At 52.4% G+C, this 19,882-nt stretch overlaps 2 protein-coding genes across 2 annotated transcripts in view; one reads left to right on the top strand and one right to left on the bottom strand.

Moving 5' to 3' along the window:
• COL4A2 (collagen type IV alpha 2 chain) overlaps positions 1-6,754 on the bottom strand; it is a 155,537-nt gene extending 148,783 nt beyond the window's left edge. The window contains exons 1-3 of the mRNA XM_044250093.1: positions 6,561-6,754; positions 6,164-6,251; positions 5,991-6,045 (exon numbers count right to left, since the gene is read on the bottom strand). Of these exons, the coding sequence (XP_044106028.1) occupies positions 5,991-6,045; positions 6,164-6,207 (99 nt within the window). The 5' untranslated portion in view covers positions 6,208-6,251; positions 6,561-6,754. The remainder of the gene's footprint in view (positions 1-5,990; positions 6,046-6,163; positions 6,252-6,560) is intronic.
• Positions 6,755-7,008: 254 nt separating this feature from the next.
• The window catches only part of COL4A1 (collagen type IV alpha 1 chain), a 130,983-nt gene continuing 118,109 nt past the window's right edge, over positions 7,009-19,882 (top strand). The window contains exon 1 of the mRNA XM_044250094.1: positions 7,009-7,142. Within this exon, the coding sequence (XP_044106029.1) occupies positions 7,059-7,142 (84 nt within the window). The 5' untranslated portion in view covers positions 7,009-7,058. The remainder of the gene's footprint in view (positions 7,143-19,882) is intronic.

The following is a 19,882-nucleotide window of genomic DNA, read 5'->3' as shown; positions in this document are numbered from 1 at the left end:
AACTGCCTGGGCACGGCTGATCAGCATTCGTCCTGATGGACAGGGACCCCTGGGGGCTGTCCCCGTCCTCACGCACCCACACTACTTCACAAAGATGGTCATACGCCCAAAAGCGCTCAACACGCAGAAAAACACGTTACATCATTTCTACCAGGTAGCAGAAAATGAGTCCGTGGAATTCCGTAACACACATTCTTCTGGAGTTCCCACGTGGGCGATCACGGAACGGGGCAAAGCAGCAAAATAGGAATTTTATGGGTGTGGCTGAAACCATCCCTCGGAAAAAATGCAAATCTCTCACAGACCGATTGCTCCCTTCTCATCACACGTGGTGGGCTCGAAAGCAAAACAAAAAAAAACCCCAAAACCCCATGAGAAAAGCTACCCTTTAATCTTTTATGAGTTGTTCCACGACCGGATTCCTCATCCAGAAGATGTGTCTGAACGCTTCTGGCTGGTTATGTCTCCTGCGTTCCCCGAGCAGACCCTGCTGAGGGCCGGCTGGGTCCCCGCGCCGGGGGCACAGACCACGGACCAGAGCACATGTCCCAGAGGGAAGACAAAACGTGCCCTAAACGTTGGGTTGTGGGAGCAGCAAGTGTGTTGAGCATGAGTCTCTGTGTTACGCGTGATTTAAGGTCATCACTATCTAATGATAAAAGAAAATCCTAGCGGGCAAAGAGGGCACTTTGACTGGACTCAGAGTGGGTCTCGATCCCAAGGGACAGAGGCTGCAGCAGGGACGGGGCATCTGGCATCTGCCTCCTGGGCACTCTGACAAGTGAGGGGACAGGGTGTGCTCTCTGTGACAGGGGCCATGGGCTACGGTGAGGAGACATGGTGTGTCAAAGCTACAGATCAGGACTGGCCAGGGCCGGGGGCCAGAGGCTGCTCTCTTCCTACGCGGTGTGATAGAGGCAAATGTGTGAGGTGATGGCCTCTGGCCACTGGCCTCCATTCCTGGCCCTTTTCCCCAGCCCATAGCTGGAGTGGAAGTTGTGGCCACTTGGAGATGTGGTCCATGGCAATGCAAGGCCTGTGGCAACATCTTACAGAATCTCGGTGCTTTTTGTCAAAGCCAGAAACTCACACGAGTATGTTAATATGCTACAGACTCAGAATTTTGCCGGTTTTCCCATGAATGTTCTTTCTCGCCTGCAGGATCCAATCCCCAAGACCACCTTGCACGTACAGGAGCGGGAACAAAAGAACGCGGCACCTCAAAAGCAGCCTCGCTCAGGGCAGCACAGCCCAGCCTAACGGAAGGCCCAGGTGCGCCAGGAACGCTGCAAGACGGGGAGCCCCGGACCGAGAGCCCACTCCACTGCGTGGGGCAGGGCCTGCGGGAGGCCGCAGAGCTCCCGGGGGCGTGGGATTCCTCTGAGGCTCCCTCAAAGACTGGAGAAACTGACAGGTCTCCCTAAGACAGGATACCCCCTTTTTCATTCACGGAAAACCCAAAGAAAAATCACGGATGCCCAGGGAAGCCACTGACATCACGGTCAGGGAGTCACCCAGGCTCTTACCTGCCCCAGGAGAGTCTCGTTAACTGACATACCCAAGTCACCTGCCTGTTCTCATCTCAGCTGATTCAGTACCGTTGGCGGATTCTAGAAGCTTCTCACACCCTGAAGCTAAAAAGCCTAATACAGCCTATTTATTTTTAAGTTACATCCTGGAGCAGACACATCCTTCCCTGGAAAAGCTTTCCCATCCCAGTGTCCCAGCCGGGGAGGGGACACAGGGTGGGCCTGCGGCGGGGGTGGCACGCTGACCGCCCACAGCACCCCAGCCCTGGGACCCTACGGCACGACGGGTCCCCTTTCCCATGTCTCCGAACCAGGGCGTTTGTGACTTGCCTGGGGTCAAACAGCCAGTGAGGAGCCAGTCAGTTCGGCTGGCGTTCCAGGTGTCACCCAGCACCCTCTGCAAGGGTGACAATGCCCGGCGACCCCCGCACGCACAGCAAGAGGCCGACCCTGCCCTCTCACTGCAGCTCTGCAACCCAAGACGCTCTTCCTCTGAGTGAAAGAACAGGACTTTCGCCAGCCACCCTCTGGGTCACGACAGCCCGTCACATCGTCACCAAACACAGCGTCGACGGTGAATGCATGCCACGCCTCTGCTCTTCCCCGGAACCGTCTCTATTACTTAACGGAAGCGAGTCTCCCGTGTTTTATCCTCACCCCAGAAAGACAGTCCTTTAAATTATACTATTTCAGCAAAGTCTTTGTTTTCTATTCTAGAACTTTTCACTTCCCCATCCCCTCTCTGGCTCCAAATATTCCCAAGGGCACTGCACGGGCTCCATCCCCTCTGTTCACCCTGCACGGCCACGTCGAGTTCCGCGATGCCATGATAAATTCCTCGTGTTCCTGAATGTGGCCAAGTCATCCCGGCCACCAAGGGAGGCGCGCTTTACCGGCCTGCATAGACAGGGTATGTGCTTCCTGCTCGGTCTTCCACTAACGGGGGGAGCCCTGTGCTATCTCCCCGCTTCCCAGGGGCCCCAATTTTGAACGAGAGGACTAATGCTCTTGGAAACTGGGGGGAGAAGTGGTCTCGCGGATTCCTACACAGAGCACTGGAGCAGCGCAGGACTACGCCTTCTTCGCAAAAGATCTACCGGCCAAAAGGAGAAGAGAAAACCTCACCAAGTATTGCCTTTGGCTTTGGCCTGGGGGACAGGGAAAGGTGTGGCTGCTTGCAGGAGCCTCAGGTGAACCTTCCAGGGCCTGGAGCGCACCTGCAGGCCGTGTAGAGCCCAGCATCTCCCGGGGGGCACAGCACCTGCACCTCCAGGCCTCCTGGCTGCACCCCAATACCCGTGAGCATGGAGAGTGTGTGGCCAGTGTCCCAGCTGAGGTCGTGAGTCAGCCCAGCTTCCAGAGTCACACGAGACTGGCCTCTCAGATCTTCAAAGCTGCTGCCCCATCTCTCAAGATAAGCCACAGTGTTCTGCAGAGCGAGGGCTTTCCGGTCCCCAAGGAGGCTCCGCCTCGGCAACCTTCCCTCATAGGCCCAGATGCCCGGCGCCTTGCTCCCTACCAGGCTCTCCTCATCCTACAGCCCCCGCTCTGCAGGCTCACGTCCCTGCCTACGAGCCCATTGTGTGTGTGGGGGAGGGGTGGCCGGGACTCAGGGCTCTGGTGTGCGCCAGCACGAGGTGGCAGCTCATTGTGGTCCCAGGGCACCTGGCTTCCGGGTCCGGCATAGCCATGCTGATGCCACGAGGCCCCATAGAATAGGCGGTGTAGAAAGGAACTCAGTGCCCTGGCACATTCTCGAGGCAGGACGCCTTCAGGAAGGGCAGCGCGAACAGCAGAACACATATGTCCATGCTGGGCCCTGACCTCAGGCTGGCCAGTGGGATTTCCGCTTCCTTCTCCCCCTCTGGACACCGGACCTCATCGCTTTGACGTCGCTCTGGGCTCCTGCTCTTCAGAACAGAGCAGTGGGGAGGAGGAACGCTATTTCCCTTTCCAGAAACCAGTGTGTGGGCTTTACTCTGGGTCACCGTCAAGAGCAAAGAGGGAACGGGACCAGAGACGCAAACACTGGAGCTCAGGAGCGTCCTCACGACTGACCTGCAGTCTGACCCTGGGTACTCAGTGGGCAGGGGCTGGGCTCAAACCCCACACCTGCACTTACAGAGAGACCACGAGCAAGCTGTCTAGACACTGTGTGCCTCTGCTTTCTCATCTGTAAAATGGGGTGACAATAGCAATTGTTTCCCAGGAGGGGTACACACGAATAGGCAAATAAAAAATAATTATCGAATAACTCTCTACTCTCTCTTTAAAAAAGGGAGGGGGGCGCCTGGCTGGCTCCGTTGGCGGAACGAGCAACTCTTGGTCTCAGAGTTGTGAGTTCAAGCCCCAACTCAGGTGTAGAGATTACTTACAAATAAAGCCTTTAAAAAATTAGTTGTCTGCTCTCTTCGATAACCATTTTTGGCTGCTTCTGCTATAGTGCCCTTCAAACTACAAAGGGCAGCTCTTTTTACTGACTTGACTTACTCTTGGGGACGAGTCCTTATCACAAATGGGTAATGAGACAGGGTTCTTGAGCACAGTGAACAAAGAGGGGAGGAGGTGAACTTGCCACAGATAAGAGAGATTTCTCAGTGGATACAGCTGAAGATCAAGGCATTATTTCATGAGTAACCGCTCAAAGCCAATGGTCAACAAGAAGTTAATAAGTAGGAGATCCACTGTTGAATGTAACACACTGTGTATTTGTTGAAGAATAGACACCCCCACGCCTACAGGAGAAGGACTCAAAATGGCAAGTGACTCCAACTGCCTCCCAACCCAATGTTCTAATTCAGTGGCTCCCAAACTTTGGTGTCAGGTAGAATACAGACTCCCAGGCTCCAAGCGAGACAGTCTGATCAGAAGATGTAGATTCGGAGGAGAAAGAAGAAGATCATCTAGATTCAGAGCAGAGGTCTGAAGTTCTCAGCAGCCCCCCAGGTGGGTGGGGGGTCCAGGCCGAGCGCTCCGAGGTGCACTGTCGGACAGGAGATGCTCTCCGTCCACCCAACGGTCTGACAGCAAAGACTCAGGTGGGCTGAGCAGGGAAGAGGTTTTGGATGAAGGGACAGAGGTTGCCGCCCGCCCCCCAGTAACAAGCGTGGGGATGTTCTCTCTCCTGTTCTAGGTGTGGAGACTGGGATTCAGGGTTTCCAAGACCAGGGCACAACGTTGATTAGTAGCCCGGTGTTCCGACCCCAGGCTCTTTCCACCAGTTTTAGGATCAATGCCAGAGAAAATTCGCCAGGCTTTCCCCATCCCCAGGAAGGAAAACAGGGGCTTATGAAAGTGGTTCTAAGGGCCAAGGACTGTGGAGATGAGAAAGCCCAGCCAGGCACACACTCCCAGTGTGATTCAGAGCTGTCCTGTCTACCCTCTTCCTCCTCTGAGCTGCGCTTGGAGAACACTTTGGCCTGGCATGTTCCAGTGAAGGTCTACGGACTCCTTCTGACTTCCCAGTCTGGCCTGAACTGGAGCAGAAGGCAGAAAAGGGAGGATAAAGGTTCTTTCCAAGCTCGAGTACCTCTTTTTCCCTCACTGACTTTAAAATCTTTGTTTGACACGAGGACCAGGACAATGAAAATAACAGAATTTCAGTCCAACCGGCTGCCCCCGGTCCCGTGTGACGGTGGTCACGGGGAACCCACAAGAGCCACCTGGGAAATCCATTAAGAGGGCAGGGAGAGTGGGGTCTGGGGCACACCGTGGCTTCCACCCGTTTTTGTTCCCAGTTTAAACATCTGTGTCCACAACCAAGGGATGGCCTTATTGCGTCCAGCTTAATGCAAGTGGCTCCAATCATTTAAACACCATTTACACAATCCCACAGTGCCATCCCAAGTGCACCAATACCGGAGCAGCCCTGAATGCACCTTAGCCCCTCCCTCCCCGGCTGAGACCTGGTAGGAAACTGCAGGGTTTCTGCGGTTGTTCACTCACAGGGGTTAACTCCAGGGACACTGCGGTCCCTCTCTCTCCTCCTCGCCCCGCCCATTCCCCCATGCCTCTCATTGAAAAGCCCCAGAAAACTCTCTGCCAAGGATGGTACCCAGACACCAGCTTCCCAGTGCCACAAACACATTTCTTCTCCGAGCCCCGGCGTCTCCACCACCCCAGGACGGACGGTCTTCCCTCTAGGAAGCCGGGGATTCGCTCTAGTTCAGGAGAGGACGCCTCGGGCTATGGTTTAAACTGTTGGCTCTCGGGGGAGGGCCACCGCCTGTTGCACACGGGATCCAAGTGGGGAACCCAAGGGAAGGCACACTTGAGACGTTCTCTGGGCAAAGCGAGCGCTCGCGGAACCTGGGCTGGGTCAGGGCTGCACGCACACACGGGGCGCACACGCACGCACTCTCAGGTGAGCACGCACGAGCTGCCTTCCGGCAAGGCCACAAGGTGTCCCTTCCACTCCCCCGGCGCACGAATCAGAGCCCATGAGCCAGACCCAGGACTTACCGCCAGGACGCTCTGGGCCAGGAGCCCCACGGTCACAGCCCCCAGCAGCAGCCACCTGGATGGGAGAGAGAGGGAGAGCGCCATGAGCGGGTGGCCTCGGCTTGGCAGTTCCTGAGTTACACGCAGGGACCCCCCGCGCAGGACCCACGGGGACGCGGCAGAAAGTCGCTTACCGCCGCAGGGCAGGGCTGGACGCCGAGCACTGGTGTCTGTCCATACTCCCGATCCCGTCACTCCGGACTCCGCGCGGTCTCTCCAGCTCTGGAGGGCGAGAGACAAAGCAGGCTTAGCAGGGGCTGGGGAGGGAGCATCCTCGCCGCAAGCCTCCTTCCACAAGACGCGGGAAAGCGGGGCGCGCCCCCGCATCCCTGCAGGGGTGACAGAGAGCCGCCCCGAGACCGGACAGGAGAAGGGGGAGCCTCCCACTTAGGCCCTGCTGGGCGCCGCTTAGCGGCGGCCGCTCGGTGACCTCCCCCACTTCAGCAGAAGTGCGCGTAGCGCCCTGCCTGCGTCGGGCGCCCCAAGTCCCAGCCCCAGCCCGGGTCTCCGCGTCCTCGGGGTCGCCCTCACCTCGCGCCCGGCGTCAGGGGCCGTCCGCGCGCATCCGCCGCTCCGGGGGCGCCCGGCCGCGGCACACGGGCAGCGCGGTCGCCCTCGCGGGCCCCCGGGTGCCGGCCCGGGTCCTCGGTCCTCCGGCCGGTGGGCGAGCGCGGGGGGCGCGGGGTCGCGCGGCTGCCGCGGGCGGGTGCGGAGCGCGGAGCCCTGGCGTCCCGGCGCGCGGCGGCCACAATCTCCGGGCCGCGCGCTCCCGCCGCCTCTTACCCGCGCGGCAGGGTCCTCCCCTTTGAGACGCCGCCCGCGCGCCGCCGAGGGGAGGGGGCAGCGCCAACAAATTGGGGAGCTCGCCGGGCCGCGCTCAGGTCTCCGCCGCGAGCCGCCGCGCCCCGGACGGTGCGCAGCGCTCGCGTCCCGGCCCTCCGCTGCTGAGCCGCCCGCCGCGGCCCCCCGAGCGCCCGCCGCCGTCCCCCGCCGATCCCCGCCGGTCCCGGCCGCCCCGGGCGCACCACCATGGTGCCCCGGCTCGGCTTCTGGCTGCTGCTGCTGGCCGCCGCCCTCCTGCTCCACGAGGAGCGCAGCCGGGCCGCTGCGAAGGTGAGTCCCCGGCCGGCTCCGCTCCCCCGGCGTCCCGCCCCGCGCCTCGGGCGCCCCGCGCGGCCCCTTTGTCCCCGGACCCAGCCGCCCGCCCGCCCCTCGGGGGTCGCGCGTGGCACGGCCAGGTGCCCTCTCCGCGCGGGCCCCCGCCAGGGACCCCTGTGGGCTGCCTTCGCGCATCCATTAGGGAGCCTCCTTTGTTGTGGGCTGGGTGGGGACGAGGTAGAGGACCTCTCCGGGCCCTGGGCAAGCGGAGCAGAGCTCGGGGCGCACCGCGCCGGGCGATGGTGCCCGGGAGTCTGCGGGACTTGAACTCGCGCCGCGGAGGCCTCAGCGGCCCGGCGCCCTCTCCTGCCCTGGGCGCCCTGGTGGGCCGGGGGCAGGCTGGGTGGGCACGCGCGCCCCACGCTGCTCAGAGCCCCACGCTTGTGCCCGGGAGTCGCTTTGGGCGTGTTTCTCCCGTTCTCGGGCGACTCTGCTGGTTGATGCTGAGCAGTTGTGGGCCGTTTGCCTGGAAACAGCTGTCTCTCTTGCTTTCCCACGACTTCTCCCTCCAGCTGAAGCCCGCTGGAGGACAGAAGTGGGGCGTTTGTGAGCGGAGCTTTAAAAAGTTACCAAACCCCACTCGTTGCCTTTTATTAAAAAAAGCTATAACCACATCATAGTTGAGTATGAAACTAACATGAAACTCCATCTTATTGTTCTAAGCACAAATTGTTTTGCTAGTTTTCACTTCCTCGGGCTGTGTGCTTGCCGGAAAGGATCCCGGAGCTGGGCTTGCAGGAGGAAAGGCTTCCAGCTCTGGAAGGTCCTTGATGCACTTTTATTCTTTCTTTCTTTTTTTTTTTTCTTTCCCCCTCAGACAGAATAAAGACCTCGGCGGGTCCTCAGTGTGCCAGGCTTGCAGACAACACCCTGAGAAAGTGTGGCTTCTAAAGGCATTTTGTACCCACCCCCCCCGCCTCAATGTTTAAAAATTATTTTGTTACTTTCCGCACTTCCCAGTCACTCTTGTACTGTTCCAGACCCTCATCTAGCTCATCGTGTACCCACTCATGGCGCTCTCCCTCCTGCTCCCATTCAGGTGGTTGCTTTTACATTTTGTTTGTTTATTTGTTTGTTTGTTTGTTTTTAGTTGTCTTCGGGAGGGATGGTATTCACCGACTCTTGCTTGTAAAATCAACGGGACGGGTACCTGCCAGAGTGAGCTGGTAGTGTGCACGCCCGTCTCATCCCAGGGCAGGGCTGACTCCTTACTGGCAGCTCCTTCATTGGGTGTCGAAAGGGCTGGTGATCACAGCAGCAATTAAGGGCAGATGCTTCTCCCAGCCCTGAGCCCAGCCAAGCACCGGACACAGTGGTTCAAGCGCTCTCCAGTAACGATGACAAAATACTTTGAGAGGAGGAATCTCCAGAGCACTTATTTGGGTGTAGAAACATTGACCCAAAGATGTCATACTTCCAAGGAGAGATTGCTAAATTCGATGGCAAGCAAATGAGAGAAAGTTCTCTATTTGGAAATAGGAACCTCTGCTTGGACTTAGATTTTCTAACTGATAATAGTAGCAAAGCAAAGCTGATTGTAAGAACTAGCTTCAGCTGGGACTTTAAAGAACAAGCCACACACCTATGGGAATGCCTGTTCTTGCCTGGGAAATCAAACTCACTACTGTTGTGTGGGATTATTCTCCTTTAATTATTCTCTAAGGCCCAAGCACATTCCTGTCCACTGGCTTGGCTCTAAACCTCAAGGTGTCCCATAGTGTTTTAAGCTCTGGGTCACGTGTTTGGACACTCTCTGATCGATCACCAGCTGACTCAACATTATCTTTACACTTAATTTTTCCTGTCTTAGAGAGATATGGATATGACATGGATGTCAAGAAAATCTGTTTAAAAATAATTGTCTAATTTTTAAAAAGCATTTCACTTTTCATATCATCAAGAACTTTTTTTTTCTTTTCTTTCTTTCTTTTTTTTTTTTTTTGCTTACCACTTTCCAAAATTACCTGTTAAGTACCACAATTTGAAATAACTTCAACACAGATCCAGGCAAAATACATTTAAAACTACATTGTGAATAATAAGTCACTGCCATCAGTCCATCAAATCCTTACTCAGAAGCCACCCCGAAGGGTTCTAGGGTTACCTGTGCCTTTGAAAGAGAATGTGATTCACACTTTACCTGCATTTGTACCTATCCCAACATTGCCCCCCCCCCCCCCCCCGTGCTGGGCAAGCATTGCCCCCCCCCTCCATTTGAAAGGCTCTTTGATTTTATATTTGACCCTATCTGCCATGGTCATATTGTTCATTTACTAGTAGATGGATTTTCTAAGCCAGTGATTTTCCCCCATGCCCAGTCTATCCTGATTCCCCTCCCCAACTTTTCTTTCTGAGGCAAGAAGGGAGGAGGAGGGGACAGGCCTGAGCAGAAGCGCCCCGGTTGCGGGTGCCCTGTGTTCTCAGTCCTGCAGTCAGACCGGAGGGAATCGGAGGGAAGCATCCCCACCGCACGAGCCTCGAACTCCTCTCTCACTGTGTCACCCCCTCCCCCCTTAGGGGGAGACTTAGTCCCCTAAGACTCAACATGAGACTTAGTCCCCATGTTGAGTATGACTCTGTTCTGTTGCAAAGGGAATTGAAACAAGAAGTCCAAGCTCTCCGTCCGGCCCTTGGCGGCACCATCAGCCCAATACACCGGAGGGATACAGCCCAAATCATTAGGTTCCTCATCTGTGGAATCAGTCCAGCCGGAAGGAGTAATGCATGTAAACTGCGTGTTGCAGGCGCGGCCCCCACAGAATTATCGGCCGCGTAAGTTCATCACATACACCAAGAGCAAGTGTGGTTTAAAACTGTCCGCTCTTAGTAGGCCGATGAGCTGGGAGGACTCCCTCCCCGGACGCCTCAGTCAGGCGGACCTGACCCTTCTCCTGGGGGCGGCCCCTTCTGTCCTTTTCCCCGCGCATGCGCCCTGAGCCCTCCCACGCGCCTGCGCTCTGGCTGGCCTGTGACCGGGCATGGGCTCGCCCTGCTGCCAGGCCACTTGCACTTGGCAGGGCCGCCGAGCAGCACGCGGGCCGCCGAGCAGCACGCGGGCCGCCCAGGCTGGTGAGTGTCACAGTGGCCAGCTGCACGGGACGCAGAGACGCTTCCAGGAGGACACCCCGCCTCCCGCTCTGAGGGGGACGAAAATCTATAAGGTCAGCGTCGCTGTTTCCATGAGCTGTGAGGGCCGTTACGCTCGCAGGTGCCGCCTGTTCCTAGACCAGCAGCCCCTGCATTTGAGAACGACACGGAGGCTCCCTCCTTTGAGAAACCCAGATGCCACGTCTTCTGTTACCAGCCGTGGTAGCTGACCTTTCCTCCCAGAGGGGTAGAGACACGAAGGAACAAGGTCTGGGAGATGGTGGGAAGAGGCACCAGCTCCCAGCAGGGCCCTGACTTGGGGGTGTCCCCTCTCCCCAGGCTGCAGGTACATTGGGGTGTTTGGAAGGTTGCCGCATGGATGGCTGCTTCTAGGCTGCAGTGCCTTTAGGAACTGACCCAGAAAACGTAGCCTCACTTGGGCAAGGACATGAGGGAATTCACAAAACCCATTATTCATTAACAAGACTGTTGGCAAATGTCTTGGGACTGGTCAGGATGGTCATCGCTTCAGGAATTCAGTTACTTAGTGAAGAGCTAGTAAGGATTTTGCAGACAAATGAACCCACCAGTGCCTCTCTGGGACAAACCCTTTGAGAAATCCAGAGGGCGTCAAAAATTGAGTGAGTTCTAACACTTGTTTGGAAGAAGTATAGACAGTGTTTGTTTTAACATTTGTTCCAGAAATTTGAAAAGGATTAACCTCATTAAAATGCCTCTCAAGCAGATTTGGTATTTTTGCATTCTTGAGATAGAGTAAGCAAAAGCAACAATAGAACGCCGAAAATAATACCATTAGGGCATTGTTCTTCCTGCTATTATTAAACAACCACTAAAAAATGTCGACTATAGAACAATACAAAAGACATATTCCTACTATTCTCAGGCGTACAATGAGAGAGGATATAAACCAGAACACGTTTCAATGGTCAATTTCTTTGGAGGCACCGAACACTGTTAAGAATTACTTGGGGTTAATATTTTTATAGTCTGGTACACGGTGAACTGGTTCCATCCTGTGTTTCCCTCCATTGTTCTCCTGGTTGTGCTCTAGTGACATGTGTCTCTCCTAGATTTCCTCCTGTTTCTCCCTTCTTCCTCTGTCCAGGCCCTCCGCATGGGTGTGCGATGGGGTCCAGCCCGCCGGCTCCTCTCCTCTCTTCTCCTCTCCTCTCTCCGCTCTGTGCTGTCTGCCCTCTCTGGCTGGGAAGATCTGCTCTTGTGATCCCATGAAGAGGGCTCCAGACCTTTTTCTTGAAATGCAGCCTAGGATCTTTGCGTTCCCATGGGTCATGTCACCTTGGCTTTAGTCTCAGACTTAGCAAACGTGTTCAGAGCTGAACTTATAGTCTTACCCAGACCGACTGCCCCTTCCCACTGTTGCCTTGTAGTCGCCGATGCCCCAGTATCTCCTCACACTCAGCTCAGACACGATGACTTCCCCTAGAGGAAATCTCTTTTATCCTGTCTCTTTTTAACCTCCATGTCACTCAGTCGCCAAGGCTGCCATGTCTTCCTCCTGTGGGCTTCTCTGCATCCCCGCCTGCTTTCTCCTCCCATGGCTGCAACCCCCTTCCAGGTCTGTCCGCCTTGAGCTAGGGTTGCAGGAAACGCCTCCTCGTTCCTGGGCTCCCTCCAGCCCAGTCCTCGTGTTGCTGGGTGGCTACTTGTCTCTAGGGATCCATTTATGACCACCGCATTCCCCTGAGGGGCTACCTCATGTCGAACCGCAGCTTCCCTTCTGTTCCATGCGCTGGTTTCTATTTGTCTTTTGATAAAGACTTTCTCTTTTATAGAGTAGCTTTAGGTTGAGAGGAAGGTGCAGAGATTTGCCCATATCCCCTCCTTCCCTGATGCGAACACAGCCTGTCCTCCATCAGTGTCGCCCACCAGAGTGGAGCATTTGTCACAATGGGTGAGCCTACAGTGACGCATCATCATCTCCCACGTTGCATGACGGTCACTCTCGGTATTGTGCAGTCCATGCGTGTGGAGGGGTGTGCAGACATGTCATCACTGTAGCGTGACCCAGAGACTTCAAGACCCCCCGTGCTCCTCCTTCCCCCGTACGCCTGGCAACCGCTCCTCTGACTGTCTCCATAGCTTGACTTTTCCAGATGTCCTAGAGCTGGAATCAGATGGGATGTAGCCGTTCACACTGGCTTCTTTCACTTGGTGATACGCGTTCAGGTTCCTCCACACATCTTTTCGTGACCGGATCATGACTGTCTTGTTGGCGTGGAGTGATGCTGCCTTGCCTGGCTGGACCACGGATTCTTTGTCCACGCACCCCCGAGGGCCATCTTGGTGGCTCCCACATCCTGGCGGTTCTGAATAAAGCTGCTGTGGACAGCCAGGGGCAGGTTTCTGTGCGGACAAAAGTGCTCCACTCCTTGGGGTGCACGTGATTGCTGGTTAGTGTGGCAAGAGTGTGTTTAGTTTTGTGGGTGACCACCAAACACCAAACTGTCTCCTGAAGCAGGCTGCGCCATTTTGCCTTCCCGCTAGCAAGAAGTGAGGGTCCCTGTGTCTCTACATCCTCTCTGGCATTTGGGGTCATCAGGGTGGGGTTCTGGCCTCTCTCCACAGTAGGGATCTCATGGCTGCTTTGATTTCGCCCTTCACGATCTGGATCTGTGAAGTTTATCTTCGTGGCTCGCCAACCTGTTGGCTGGGTGATTGCACGAAGGACTAGTCTCTGTGTTCCATGGGGTGATGTCATCTATTTGAGCCTCAGGTCCCTAATCTGAGAATACAGTGTCCTTGGAAACCTTCACGTCACCTGGTGTGGTCGTGCCCCCAGAGCAGCTCAGTGCTCAAGCCATGCTGGTGGTTCTCGCTGCCCTGTGGCTGGGACCGCAGTGTCTCATGTCTGTTCCTCTGACACCCCTGATGATTCTGAGACGCTGGAGGACCCAGCTTCGCTTTAAAATTCCCCCACTATGTGCGGGGGGTGCCTGCCCCATGGAGAGACCTCACCAGTGACTTGTAATTGTAAAGCTGATGCTTCTGGCCGACATTCACTCGCCAGCCCTGGGAGAGCCCCGGTGGGACTGTGCATGGGCCCACGTGAGCTGGTGGCAGTGTTAGGGAACAGAAAGGGAGTTTTTGCCAGACGAAGGTGTTTCCTCTTAATTTGGAATTTGGAGTAGTTACTCCACCCCAGACTAAACACGACTTGGAAATATACACAATGCTGAACTCCTTATGTAAATAGTTTATTCCGTGGTTTAGTAATATTCCTAGCTTTGCTATTCTTGATTTTTAATATGTGCACTATGAGAACAGCTGATGGCCTCTGAGTTTTAAGGCTTGCAAGGTTTGTTTTAAGAGCAAAGATAAAAGCAGTGCCCCGTCAGATACTGAAGGGATATTTCACATACCACGAGGCTTTTGCCTATCGGTTGGTTTTATCTCTTGCTGATAAGGGACAGTTCTCCGGCCCCTTCATCTTTTACTGCTCTTAGAGTCACCACTTCGTTCAGAGTTGTGGAATTACTGTTGTTCACTCTGGAATAAATACCTCTGTGTACCGTGGACATTTCTTTCTTGCTCACACAATGGCGAGTGATAGTGGCTGTGAACCGGACCAGGCCACTGTGATGTCACCGGCTTTGTTCGCATCTCACCAAATACACTGACGGTCGGAGAAGCCATGTGTACACTCGAGAGAGAGAGGCGAGCTGTTGAAGTAAATGTCCAGCCCAGCTCAGTGTTTGGAGACCTGATATTCCTCTATTTGAGGTTTCGTTAAAATTGTTTAAACGGTTGAGTCTCTGCTCTAGAAAGTAAACCTATTCCTTCATGAAGAACAAAACCCGAGATTTTCTGGTTGTAACTCCCAGTATCTCCAAGAGCTCTTTGCACAACTTTTTCATAGGAGCCACTCACACCTGGAGAAGACGGAGGTTCGGAGCGCGTGGGTCGTGGGACACAGGGACATGTCTTCACTTTGGAGCCGTGAACCTTTCCTAATGGGTTACTCCTTTATTTCTATTAAGGAAATAGTAACATATATTTTAATCAGCAGAACATTGACTAGTACATCTCTAACAATGTTTTTCATAAAGTATGCTTGTAATTCTTGTAATACGAGAAAACAACCACAGTTTATTCTAAAACCCCACAATTATCCTTTGTAACCAGTCAGCAGTTTTGAGCACGGGAGTATTTTTTCCTATATCATCCAAGAGCACCAGCTTTAAAATGTCATTATAAATGTAAGTATCTCCTTTTCCTAATTAGTTTTAATTTTTGAGTTCCATTTTATAATTTTTTAAAAGATTTTATGTGTTTGTTGAAGAGTGCGAGAATGTGTTATAGTGCACACATGGCGGGGAGATGGGCAGGCAGAGGGAGAAGCAGGCTCCCCGAGGAGCAGGGAGCCCGAGCTGGGACTCGATCCCAGGACCCTGAGATCATCACCTCAGCTGAAGGCAGACACTTAACCCACTGAGCCACCCAGGTGTCCCCAGTTACAGAATTTTTTTAAAGAGTACAATAATATTTTAAAGGCTTGGATAAAAGCTTGAGTGAAGGTGTATCAGTGTCTTTTCTAACCTATTTTACATTTAGGGTTTTATTAGGGAAAAAAAAAAGGTCACAGGACCTGTAGTTTGGCCCACTTTTTGTAATGTCCATTTGATTTGACTTTATATCTTAAATAGTAGTAATTAGATATTAAGGGGTTAGTTTAATTTCAAGGACTCTAAAATTAGCCAGGCAAAAGAAGTGTCTAATTCTCTAGGAAACTTGGCCAAAGGGGTACACGCAGACAACTTGTTGGGAAGAGAATTGCAGCGTTTCAGACGCACCTGGAGAGAAGCTCCAGATGGGGTAGTGGGCACTGTCGTTGAACACGAGGGTGCTGGTTTGAGTCCCTGCTGTGTGACCCTCTGCCGGCGACCTCCCTCTCTCCACACACACTCTCTCCCTCTCTCCTCTGGACAATGGGGATGACCATAATGCCTCGCTCAGGGGACATGTCTGAAGATGACATGAGGTAATGTTTAGAAAGCACTTGTGCGGTGCTGGACACTCTTCTCTTTGTTAAACTAAAAACAAGTTCCGAGGAATAAGCAGCAAGTGTTTCTGTCATCAAGGAAGGCATCTTGGGGCTGGAGACCATAGAAGGGCACCTGTCCCAGTAGCTGTGGGACATGAGCTCCCAGCAGAATCTCCTGGAAGGCTTGGTGAAGCACAGACGCCAGGCCTCCCTCCTAGACTTTCTGATTCAGGGTTGTGGTGTGCACCTGAGAGTGGCATTTCTGCTCCAGAGATGATAGGTCTCGTCCATTCTCTTCCTCAGACAGGGACAGCTGCTCGAGGCACATGAGCTCTGAACCCACTGTTCTGGGACGTTGCTTTGCCTTCAAATACGAAGCTGAATTTAAAATGACTTTCATGATTCTCATTTTCTTCTCTCTTGTTGGTTGTGATTGCCACTGGTGAGCTCAGTTCTAGCCCTATGGTGCCATCTGAAAGGTGAGATGTGGGAAGAAGGTTCTAGAAGCATATGTATGGGGTGTCAGGATGCTTGAAAGTTCATTTGGAGGGGTTTGGCTGATGGGAATTGGGGGTGGCTGGTGCCTGGAGAAGGTGCTGGTCCCTTGTGGTCCCCCTCTGCTCCTCAGGACACAGGACATGAGTTTTCCCATGATTATCTACTTTAAGTCAGAGTTTTTGCCACCCTTAGGGCTCTGTTCTATGGAGAATGCACAGAGGCTGTTTGCCTAGGGACTGTACTGGCCAGGCCAGAACCCCAGTGGGCTGTGGGGCCGGCCCCGCCGTGGGTGACCGCCATGTCTGGCTGTGCCCACCTCCCCCCGCCCCCGCCACCTCCCATGGGTCCCTGCTACTTGGACTCCTCATGAGAAATTTCTGTTTTGTATCTTATTATGGCTAAATCTATTTCCTGGATATTAAAGACCATTTGGGGTTAGTGGTTTAAAATAACTCCTAAATTTTGGTCAGGAAATGGCCTATAAAATTAAGACAAACTTGCCAAAGTGGGAAGATGGGAAAAATACTACAATGTGAGTGGTTCAGCCTCTGTCAGATGGATTTCGGATAAGAACTCGAAACTGGTCTCAGCTCAGTTCCCCTCGCTGGTCGACTGGGGAGGATGCAGTCTTCATTACGGAGGGCGTGTACCAGGCAGGGTTCTTGGCACATCCCTTGTTCATCCCCTATCTTTAACAAACAGTTCTGCATGGAGACAGGACGCCAACAGCTGAGGCTTTTATCAGTTCCTAGAGCAGTAGAGCAGCTCTGAGCAAATAGCTGTTGGATGCCTTAGTAATAATTAGATTTTGTTCTTCCAAATACTGAAAATAATAAGATTGTATTTCTTTATTCAGGAATTTGGGCTCTTAAAACTTTAAAAAATTTTATAATGAATCATTTATTATTATTTCTTGTTGACCCTAGACAGCGTCCCGTCTTCCGTGGAGTTACCATCCATGGGTACATTATAGAGAAACATGGGTTTCTCTTGCCTGGATAATTCGTTTAAAACATACACAACTTTGAGCATTGTTTTAGGCTAGAAAGCAGATTTGTAATCCAAATCCTCCCCCCTTTTTTACAGCAGTGAAAGTAAAGAAGACTGAGAATTCACTTAAGCACATAGCATAGATCCATAGGTTCATAACTCAGTATCTTCCTTCTGGGACTCAAAAACCTGTTCAGTAAATGTGTGTTCAGTCTCACTCGAGGTCCGAAATGTCCAGCAGGGAGAATTGTTCTCATACTTTGTGTTCTGGTGTATGCTCATGGTAAGGGAAGAGTAGTTTTAATAGTGGCATAATAGATGTAATGCTGAAAACTTTAAACCTTCACTGTTCTCCGTTTTGCCCCCAGAATTTTCACTTAGGTTCTGAAACTCTAGAAAGATCACCACGGAGTCATGGACTGTGGGGCCAGAGCACATGGGTTTGAGTTCACCAGTAATGAGCGGTTGGACTGTGGGTAGCCTAACTCAGCCTCCCTGTGCTTTGGTTTTCTCATCTGAAAGTAGGAGTGACGATGTTACCCTTTATAGGATTGTTGTGTGGATAGCACACGCGATAATACATTTGAAGCTGGTCACTGAGGGACGGCCCTATCCTGAGCCCCAGACGTGTTAGCTCTTACTGATTCACTACTATGACATTGACCTGTAACTAAAACTACGCTGACTGAAATATACCTTTCTTTTACCTCTACGTCATTCCGTAGGATTCTTGGATAATTAGGATTATAATGATATTCATATATGTGCTTTAATTAAATAAATTTTTATTGCATAGCTGTAAGGGTCTCCTTCTATACCTAAAGAATTCCAAGGTGGGAAACTGGACTTTGAAGACAAAAATAAAACCAACACCAGCACATGGAGAAGAATGCGCCATAGTGGTTTCATCCAGGATGTGACTGAATTGGCAGTTTCGGGTTCTCACAAGAGGCCCTGAGAGTTGGTATTTGGTAGTCACTCTGGACGGGTGGTCTTCCATAGGTTTGGGTGGCCAGTGTGAAGTGATCACGGTTTAACAGAACGTTCTGCAAAGGTGGGAACCACTTTCCAGAACTTTCTCCCTGACCTTGTTCCAATGAGAAAGGGCATCTTTTCCTCGGCTGGAGAAATGGAAAGTTCTCAGAGCTTGGTTTCCTCAACTTCCTGAATGCACGCGATCTCTTGGACTCTGATTGTTGACTCTGGTAATTATTGTATCCGCTGGGTCCAGAGTTAGTGGGTCTCACTGAAGATGACAGCCCCGTCTTGTAGTGATAAATTCCTGTGGAAGCAGCCCGTGGTGCAGCTCAGCGAGCTGTTCTGACCTGAGCACCAAAGACTCTTTAAAAGATGCCCCTCTTGCTTTTAGAAATGGCTCAGCCTCGGAAATTCAACTTTCTTAAAAGAGCCATCAATATAAGGAAGAGAACCAAGGTTTTTTATAGGAAGTATTATCTATGTTGTATCTCTAACAGACCTTCAGGGTTGTTCCATTTATGTAGAAATGAGGAATTTCAAAATATCTGTAGAGTAGGGAAGGAGCTAGCTTGGTTCTCCTGTTGCCCTGGGAGTTATGCAAAGCTGGCTGGGCTTGAGGGAGGGCAAAGGCACCAAATGTGGAAATACCAGATGTAAGAAGCAGGACTTCAGAAAGCACATGTGTTTCTACAGTGTTCAGGACTTCCAGGCATTCTGATGAGAATGCATGTGTCACAATAGTGATGATGCAAGAATATTGTCCTTTGCCTTAAAATTGCTGTGCTCTGTGGCCAAGTCAGCAGCAACCTGTGTGAAGAGGTTTGATGAAACAGAAGGACAGGTGCTTTTGGAATCCACAGGGACGCATCCCAAAGACCTCTAGTTCCAAGAGACATAGCAGTTGCCCCCCCCAACCCCCCAGCAGCCCTGCGGGGCAGGCTGCTGTCAGATGCAACCCCACCAAGAGTGAAGAGCCCGTAACCGCTGTGCAGTGCGTCCTTGAACTTGGAGGAGTTCACGTCACAGTTGGCACGGGCGCTCTTTTCTGGGAGTTAAGCTACTTGGCAATTGAAATCCTGCCCTAAGGACAAGGTTTACCCCGTTTCCTGGGCAAAACCAATCTAGTTTGTGAATTAGAGATAAATGAATTAGAAACACGAAGACTGTTTCTATAAAAATACTGAGTGGCTTAAGAGAAGAAAACATAGGTCAGAGGTCTTGGCAAAAGATGTTGGCAGACTGTCCCTGGCAATTGGTAGTGCCAGTCCCCTATTATCTTGCAATTGGGGAATGCCATTAACACAAGGGGAAGATGTAACATAAAAATCACCGATGAAATATGTGATGTTGCAGAGGCTTTTCTGGGAGAAGTCATTAGAGAAATGGCCCTTAATAAGCTTAATTCCTTAATTGGCAATTCTCTTCTTAAATGAAGTGTCAGAGAAGAAAGAGGTGTGAGATCAGCTGATGCTTCCTGTATCTCCAAACACCATTAAAAAATGCTGCCCGAGTTTGGGTTGCTGTATCTGAGCAGAATTGCTTCTGACCTCAAGCCAGAATGACAGATGGTGGACATTAGCTACCGGGGGACAGCTGCAAATGTTAACTCCACTTACTCTAGTCCTGGGTGTTAGGCAACCACACCATTAAAGAGATCACAGTATCCCTTTGAAAGCTCTGCTTTGCAAAGCAGAACAATGGTTTGAGTTTCTCATGATTCATAGCTTTGCACACAGACACAGCAATCGCTAGCTTGTGTAGTGTTTTCTCCGTTCTCCCCAGACTCTGAACCATGGCACCTGTGTGAGCCGTCGCCTTTGGGAGCCTGAACATGTACAAAGCAGAGGTTTCTTCATAAAACAGTTTTATACAATTTTGGTCTTATTTTTTTCAAAATTGAGGACTTTCCTAGCTTGCATAGGTGTGTACCATAGCCCTGGTTGTGAGTGTCATAGTCAGTCCCCTGACCTGGGGTCTACACTCATCTGCTTGGTCCCCTGGTGTGTGTCCCAAGCTGGATGAACACTCGTGCAAGGCAGCCTTGGATGCAATCCAGCATTTAGCACCAGTGGAAGGACATTGACCACAGACTTTTAGGGGCGGCCCTGGGAAAGTGGAC

Source organism: Neovison vison, chromosome 5 (genome assembly GCF_020171115.1).
Source record: "Neovison vison isolate M4711 chromosome 5, ASM_NN_V1, whole genome shotgun sequence".
Lineage (NCBI taxonomy): Eukaryota > Metazoa > Chordata > Mammalia > Carnivora > Mustelidae > Neogale > Neogale vison.
Note: the sequence above shows the minus strand (reverse complement) of the source record. Positions and strands in the feature narration are given on the sequence as shown.